The sequence below is a fragment of the Python bivittatus genome, unplaced genomic scaffold (assembly GCF_059951505.1).
Source record: "Python bivittatus isolate LINGU-HERP-01145 unplaced genomic scaffold, Pbiv_v1 ctg000010_np1212, whole genome shotgun sequence".
Taxonomy (NCBI): domain Eukaryota; kingdom Metazoa; phylum Chordata; class Lepidosauria; order Squamata; family Pythonidae; genus Python; species Python bivittatus.
The window spans coordinates 1,573,687-1,582,213 of NW_028277029.1; the positions used below are offsets into that span (position 1 = coordinate 1,573,687).

The 8,527-nt window shown below is 51.0% G+C and overlaps 1 protein-coding gene across 1 annotated transcript; it reads right to left on the minus strand.

The window, feature by feature from the left end:
- Positions 1-491: 491 nt before the first annotated feature.
- On the minus strand, positions 492-7,986 carry KLHL42 (kelch like family member 42). Its single transcript, XM_088146043.1, has 3 exons — positions 7,026-7,986; positions 4,976-5,169; positions 492-4,665 (listed from the first exon to the last, which is right to left on the minus strand). Exons 1-3 carry the CDS (start codon positions 7,874-7,876, stop codon positions 4,220-4,222), a joined length of 1,491 nt encoding a protein of 496 aa, XP_088002169.1. The 5' UTR covers positions 7,877-7,986; the 3' UTR covers positions 492-4,219.
- Positions 7,987-8,527: the final 541 nt, after the last annotated feature.

Genomic DNA, 8,527 nt, shown 5'->3' on the forward strand with positions numbered 1-8,527 from the left:
CTAGTTCTCTACTGTTTGTCCGAGGGCCATAAAAATAATTGAGATGCAAATTCATGCTGAGCCCTACCCATAGGCAAACAATGTGCTTTTTGTTTGGCGGACTGCCTATCTACATGGGCAATGCACGCTTTTGCACTGGCCGGCATCTTTGCAAAGCTCAACAAGGTTTTCTGCCCCATTTTGCAGCCTAAAGGCTCAATAGCTTAGCAACAATACATGCCCATCCATCATGTAGGCTTTGATATTTTGAAATCCGTTTGAAGAAAACCTAGCAAAACAAGCACAGAACCACCAATTATTATGTGCAAAGCTAAACACCCCCGCAAAGGCCTGTGATATCAAGTTTTTTCCCCTTTCGGAACCTCCTCTTTTACTTTTACTCAGCGATATTTCATTGCCTTGTTTATGGCCACCTGTTCAGCGAATTAACGGATGCCTCGCAAAAGACGAACTTGGGATTCGACAGACATTTGAGGCTACACAAAGTCAATGAAAACACACAGACGCATTGTTGGTACATTTTGAACGCTTGACATTATATAATGTGCTTCCACAATTTAAATCTTTTCACTTGACTAAAGCCATTTGCTGCTCTTACACAATCTCTGAGATTCTTAACAATTAGGTAAGATAAGACATAAAAGAGGGGCTTATAATTGTCTGGGAGCCGCTATGTTAATACGAAGTCATTGTGCAAACAATAGGAACTGTTTAACCTGCATTAGTCACGTCACAGTCATGATCTTCAGCCTCTTTGAGGTGCACAAATGTTAAAACAACTTTCTGCCTTTGAATGTTTTTTTTTGGAGGGGGGATTGGGTTTTTACAATCTTTAAGGTATGTTGGTCTGAAAGATGAATACCTTTCTCCCTCGTTTGTCTAATTACCAGCAGTCGTAGTCTTAAAGATAGCATTTTAGATGGATATGTTTGTTACACCTCCTATATGAGAATACCCCAATTGCACCAACTGATTTTTACCATGTGTATTTTATGATGGATAAAGAGGTAGAGGAACGCCTATTTGCAGACAATACAGAATTGGTCAGACAGCTTCTACCCTGGAAGGCAATTCGAAAGATACTGAGAGGTTAAAAAAAATGGACCGAGAAAGTACAAGAATGGAACTGAATAGAGACAAAGGCAAACTTTGTGTTTAGGGGTTAACCGAGTAGGAAGAGCTTGTTAATAATATCGCAAGAGCAGCTGACAGCAACCTGAACAAGAATCCGCCAATCGAGGGGGCTGCAAAAAAGGGAAAATGTAATTTCAGGCCCCGTCAAGGTCCTGAATCATAGAAAGGAAGAGTTTGACCTGGTTCTGCTTTGGTTAGACCCACCTCAAGTATGGTGGCCAGTTCTGGGCACCACATTTTCAGAAGTCATCGAAACTGGAAAAGGTTCAGAGAAGGGCAGTGAGGATGACCAGGAATCCTGCAAGGAATGATGGAGAAATGGAGAACGTTTCGCCCTGAGGAAAGGCAACTGGGGGGAGATACCATGCGATGCGTCAAATATCTTCAAGGGTGCCATACAGAAGACCCGTTTGCCCTTCTTACAAAGATCGCTGGATTTAAGATGCTGAAAGGTGGAGGGGAAGAGCTTGCTAATAGTCAAGAAAAAGAAACGTTAGGAAAACACTTCCTAATCGTAAAGCAGTTGGAGGGTCTTCCATTTTGGTTCCTGAATGGAGTTGGGGTTGGGCTCGGGCTCAGGGGCCTCTCCAAAGAGCCTACGGAGAAACTAAAGTTTTCTCTGCCACCTTCACGCGACAGGAGGATGGGAATATTGCTGTACTTTGCACGTAAGGCAAGACAAGGCAAGATTAGAAAATCTAAAGTGTTGAAAAGACTCTGAAACCTGACTGTGGTTAGGCTTCTTATGACACCTTAACCTAGTGTCTCTCAACCCTGGCAACGTTAAGAGGGGTGGACTTCAACTCCCAGAATTCCCCAGCCAGCATGGCTGGCTGGGGAATTCTGGAGTTGAAGTCCACCCCTCTTAACGTCGCTAAGGTTGAGAGACACTGCCTTAATCAGACACAAAGCTAAATTGTGAAGAAGAACAGAGGGGAATCAAGAGTCAAGATCGCAGCTGCAACCCACATGCAATGCATGTAAAAAAGGGGTGGGGCTTCAATTGCACAGTTGCAGCTGCATCTTGACTTTTTTGACCCACAGACGCGCATCTGGAGATGTCCCTGGTCAGCATGCCTCCCGATGTAAGGGAACCACCCACTGGTGCTTCTGGGGTTAGGGTTCGTGGATGTCTGGTTAAGCCTCTGATCTGATCCTGCAGGGATCTTCGTTGTGATTTTGTGCCAGATCACGGGCCTCGAGGACCCGCTCTGTCTGCTTCCTTCCCTGTTATCTCCCACCCAAGCCAATAACTGCAGGATAACCTTTAACCAGGTGATATGAAAAGAAACGTAGGAAGAACCCCAGCCAAGGTGAACTCAAGACAGCAACCCTAAATACTATTTCTCTGAGTTGCAATTTTTGAGTTGAGACCCCCTTTTGGCAATCAGGCGAAGCCCACCCACCCAAAAAACCCAACTGCTTGCTACTACTATTAGCAAAAGGAAGCACTTCTCTGAGGTGCATCCTGGATTAAGCCAGGCCTGTTCCTCACAAGCGTGGATCAACTGCTCTCTCGTCTCTTTTGGCCCCGAGAGAAATCAAAAGTTCTTGGAACACCACAGCACCATTGGCTAACTCTGCCACTTTATATGTAGTAAGTCAATGTTTTTTTTTCAAGATCTCCCTGTTACCCACTTAAAAATATTAGAGTAAAACATCAGGAGATCTTCTCCTACAACCAAGTTGATGCTCTCTAAAGAGATTGTGCACGTGTGTGTAACATGGGGTAAAAATACTCTTAAATAACCCACTCGAACTGCGCACGAGAGGTGCTTTAAGTCAGCAAAACTTCAGCCCAAGCGCCCTTTGAAATGCAGCACTGAATCAAAGCGTGGCTCGCGGTCAAAGCACCATGGCTGGTCTATCAGTGGTTCCTGCACCGATGCGAAAGGAGGTTTCTGCACAGGCCCTGAGGCAGCCAGAGGCACGAAGTCAGCCCACTTCTGACCCTTGGATTCAAGGTCTCAAGGAGGAGTGACTCAATTTCGCCAGCTACCGAGCATCCTTGCGTAATTCACTTTTGGGGCCCACCTCAAGGTGGCCTCTCAAGGCCAAAAGCCTCCCACTGGCTTACTGTACACCGAATTTTAGTCGTAATTTTCACTCCCAGAATTAGGCACTTTTCTTTCACTCAAATCACGTCATGATCCTGCTCACATATTTTCATGACAGGGTATTCCCTTCTATTTCCAATTTTACCTCTGTTCGCTTCCAGGGATGTCAAAAAAGTCAAGATGTGGACATATAAAACAGTGGGGCTTCAATTACAGTTGCACCCACCATGCTCTTCACATCACCTGTCAAAACAGTACCATTGGGGATGGGGTTTATTCAACCTATCCAGCCGAAATGGTTTGGAAAGAGAGGCTAGAATACAGGTAGTCCTCGCTATCCGACCACAATAGGGACCAGAAATTAGGTCGCTAAGCAGTTTGGTCATTAAGTGAATTGGAGCTGATTTTATGACCTTTTATATGATGGACGTTAAGCAAATCACATGATCGTTAAGCAAGCAAATCCAGCTTCGCCAGTGGACAGTTTTTGCTGGAATTTGTTTAACGACCATGTGATTCACTTAATGACCACATGATTTGCTTAACAATAGCAGTGATTTGCTTAACAACCATCATAAAAAAGGTCGCAGATCGCAATCACGTGACCACGGCAGTCATAAAGCACTTTTCCCAAGGCCATCGTAACTCCAGACTGTCGTTAAACAATCGTTAAGCAAAGACTACCTGTATTCCAAGTCTGACAGGAAACGATGCCATAAATGTGAAACAGTAAATTTACTCACGGTATTTTCCCTGATGTTAAACAAGTTTCTCTGCGCCAACAGCCTGTCTGCTGGGGGCTTACAAACTGCTATGTGTATAAAGTCCTAATCTCAGCATCACACCCCTTGCAATGAGCAAGACTGATGCACGTACAATTTGCATCTGCACAATTTGCATTCTTTGTCTCCTCTCACTTCATGGCCTCACATTATGGCAATAGTAATATTTTGAGCATCGGAACTTAAGCATCCTGCAAAAGAGTTTGTGACTGGACGAAGAAGTCTCTGTTCTGCAAGGAATCAAATTCAGATCAGATCTGGAAAATACAAAGAACAGACCAACATGTTTTGTCCAAAGGTTGTGAAGTTTCTCAGTGACTCCCACCTGTCTGAAAATATATTGTATTTTAGAAAAACCTGGTGCTCCAAGCTGGTGGACAAGGTCATATCTCTGCTCAGAATGTAAATCCCATCGTTGTGCAACGTGCAAGTCAAGTTAAGACCCGATTTTGACGTGTTTTCTTTGAGGTAGAGCCACTGTTTGGTCACCACGTTGTAAGACTGCACAGTTAACCTATCCTCATTCTGACTCGGTCTTTCCTTTGAATCCAAATTGTGGTGGCAACCGCCCACTATGTAGATGGTCTCCTCCACCGATAACATTTGCTGCTTGCGAAGGTGGACGCCACATGTTTCAAAGTTAGTCCACTTGTCAGAGATGGGACAATATTCCAAGATGTTCAGATTCCGGCCTGCAATAGAGAAATTTAATACAGATCAGGGACCTGCAGAGATTCCGAATCTGATTTGGTGTCTAGGTGAGTTTTGCACACGCAGCACCGGTTGGGAACACCTTAAAGCCACAGCTGACACACGATCCTGGGAAAAGGCAGGCTTGATTTAAGGCAGTGTTGCTCAACCTCGGCAACTTTAAGCTGTGTGGACTTCAACTCCCAGAATCCTCCAGCCAGCATGGCTGGCTAGGGGATTCTGGGAGTTGAAGTCCACACAGCTTAAAGTTGCCGAGGTTGAGCAACACTGGTCTGTAGTCTCTGTTTTTACCTCTTGTGGTGTAGCCTCCCATGACATAAATCTTCTCCTTGCATTCACACGCTGAGAATTCCACAAGGGGAGCTGGTAAAGATGCCACAAAACTCCACCAGTCCTGCTCCGGATTGTAACACTCAACGCTCGAGAGAGATTGGCCCCCGACGGCATATAATTTCCCACTCACAGCCACGAGCTTAAAATTAGCCCTGTGAAAAAAGACATTTGGCGAGTTTGAGGGTCAAGACACAAGTATTTCCAGCATGGTGTTTCATCTCAACAACTATATACAACAAGCAGTGTGAATTTCCACGCAAGCTTCAGGAAGAAGTCCTGCGCATGTTTACTTCTGAAGCCATGCCACTGATTTTCATGAACTTTATACCCAGTATCAGCGCATGTTATGCATGAAGCCCACACACTTTTATTTTTTCTCTTCCGCCTGCCTTCTTCAGGATTTGGAGTGAAAAGTGAACCTGATCAAGAAGTCCTGAAACTAAATGACTGTTGCACATGGAGACAATAGTTAAGGAAGAGGTTAATGCTCAAATTCTTCCAAGTGCAGAGTTGAGAGAACGCCTAGCAAACTCCTACGAAACCAGCAAGAGATATACTGGAGAAATATCTCTATGGCTTTGCATGTAGTTTGCACTACAAGTAACGGGTACAAAAAACTAACCAGATAACTTTATAAACCTTATTTACCTAGGGAGTAAATCATTCTCCAAGCTTCGATGCTTGGCCTCCTTCTCTTGTGTGTCCTGCTACCACCACCTCCCTGAAACCTCCAGCAACGCGGCCCTCCATCTCTCTGGTTCGCTGTGGCAATCCACCACCTTCTCTGTCCCCCCCAGGATCAACCCCAGTTATCTTTCCCTTCCTTGCTTCTGCTGGTTGCTCTATGTTGGGTTGGCTGGAGCAGTAAATATTGAGCACCAGATGAAGGTATTCAAGGACCAACAAGTTGTTGCAAGACATTGAGATGAGTTTTGCAATTTGCTGTCTCTGCTTCATGAAGATGAAAATCAAGCAAGAGATTAGTAGGAAACAACGGGTCTTCGTCCTCGCATTTGGACGGCCTATCTTCTCCCTGAGTGAGACTTTCACCTCCATGTTCCTCCAGAGCAGTGTTTCTCAACCTTGGCGGCTTGAAGATGTGTGGACTTCAACTCCCAGAATTCTCCAGCCAGCCTTGCTGGCTGGGGAATTCTGGGAGTTGAAGTCCACACATCTTCAAGTTGCCAAGGTTGAGAAACACTGCTCCAGAAGTTTTGTTCTCCAACAAGGGACAGATTGGCTTCTGGTGGGGAACGACGGGAAGGGGGACCCAAAACATCAGACCATTCGCGTGGGGAAGACCAGCCGCTATGTTGCTCTCTATATTTAGTTTTTTAGCCTCTTCCCAGCTGATAATGGTTTTCTTTAGTTTTTTAGCCTCTTCCCAGCTGATAATGGTTTTCTTTAATCCACGATCAGTGCCAGCCTAGGGGAAACCTTTGAAGCAATCCACCCCCTTCTCAAACCCTCTTCTGCTCTGAAGAAGAGCCTCTTCTCCCCACCATCCCAGGTGTGCCAGGTTCACACTGCACACGGCCAACACGGGGGCTTACATTGTTGCAGGCACCCTGTCCCTGTGGTTTGGGAGTTGTGACTTCCAGCTGACTGGGGTGTGAACCCAAGCCGGGGTCCTGCAAGACTGGCCCTGGTTTGATCAACTGGCCATGATCCACCCGGCACATTTACACTTCTGGAAGAGAAAGCCCTGCTCTCCTCGGGGACACTCCTGGGGGGCCCCAAGCGGCTCTGAGGGGGCCACAAATGTATTTTCCAACTGAGGCGGCCCGTGCAGGCAAAATGCGAGCCCGGCCACCCTCTCTCCGAGGCCGCAGCCGCGAAGTTGGAGACACCCGGGAGGAGACAGAGCCGGGGACGGGGTTATTCAGCGCAGCCAGCGCTTCCTTCTCGTCCGAGGAAATCTGGGGTGGGGCGTGCGTGGGGGTCCCGCGCTCCTGGCACCAGTCGGCGCTGGCACCGGCGGCGGCCCCCGCCTGGCCCGCGGCGTTACCTCTTCTGGTTCATGGAGGCCAGCGGGCGCCACTCGTGCAGGCAGGGGTTGTAGCGGTGCGCGGCCGCGATCTCCTGGCTGCGGGGCCGGTAGCCGCCGGCCACGAAGAGGTAGTTGTCGAGCGCGGCCCAGGCGAAGCCGCGCACCTGCAGCAGCTCGGCGGGCGGCTCGGCGGGCGGCAGCGCCTCCCAGCGCCGCGCGCCCTCCCCGTAGCGCACCAGCGGCGGCCGGTCCGGGAAGCAGCCCAGCAGCAGCAGGGCGGGCCGGCCGCGGCGGCGGCGCTCGCGCAGCTCGCGCGCCAGGGCGGCGGACGGCGGCGGCGGCGGCCGCGCCAGCAGCTGGTGCAGCCGGCCGGCCATGAAGTCGAGGCAGGCGTCGCGCAGCTCGGGCAGCCCGTAGAGCTCCGCCAGGCGGTGCAGCTCCAGGCAGTTGGGCAGCCGCACCCACGAGCGCAGCAGGCGCAGCAGCGGCGTCACCTGCAGGAAGGAGGCGGCCTCCACCAGCTGGGCCAGCGCGCCGTCCGCGGCCCCGTCCCTGTCCCCGTCCCCGCCCCCGCCCGGCTCCTCCTGCGCCAGCCGCGCCGTCTCGATGAAGCGCAGCACGCGCGCCAGGCCCGCCGAGCTCAGCCCGCCGCGCAGCTGCTGCACCGGCGCCGCCGCCTCCCGCATGCCCGAGCGGTACAGGGCGCGGAAGTAGTCGCTCTGCTCGATCAGCCGCCGCTTGCGCACCAGCGGGAAGCGCCACTCGCCCAGGCGGATCTCCACCACCTCCTCCTCCTCCTCCTCCGCCGCCGCCGCCGCCGCCCGCGCCCCGTCCTCCGCGGCGGCGCCCCCGCGGTCCGCGCCGGACATCCTCGCCTCGGCCGCCCGCGTCCTCGGCCGGAGCAGGGCGCCGGCGCAGGGCGGGGCGGGGAGAGCGCGGGGGCGGACCCGCCTCGCCGCTCCGGCCGGGAAAGCCCTAAAAGGCGCGCCGCGGGGAGCGCCGCAGCTGGAGCCGGGGGGGGGGGGACGCCGCCGCCGCCGCCGCCCGGGCCGAAGTCCTGCGCAGGGGGAGGAAGCAGCCGGCGCGAAGGGCCGGGCAGCAGCGGGGCCGGAGGGGCGCCTCCCTCCACTGACGCTAAGCCGGAGCCCCGCGGCGACGTCGCGCTTCTGCGTGTGAATGATTTTGTGGCCGCTCGTCCCGCAGATGCGCCTCCGTCGTCTGAGGTCTCGAATCGAAGGACCTTTCGGCAACGGACAAGGAAGGAACGGGCTCTCGGCATCTAAATTGGCTTAGTTACCCCAAAGCCCAGCGCGGTAGCGCCGATACAGATAAAAGCAGTAAAACCCCGCCCTTTAAAATGTATGTGTATAGAAAACAAGCAGCATAAAACAGAGCAAAATCAGGCAGAACAAAACAACTTGGATCTGTTGCTGAACAACAGTAGACGAGGGTAAAATGATTCATGGCCTCAGTCTAGCCCCTGGTTTAGTGAAAGCCCCATCTCTTCCTAAAATGGCAAA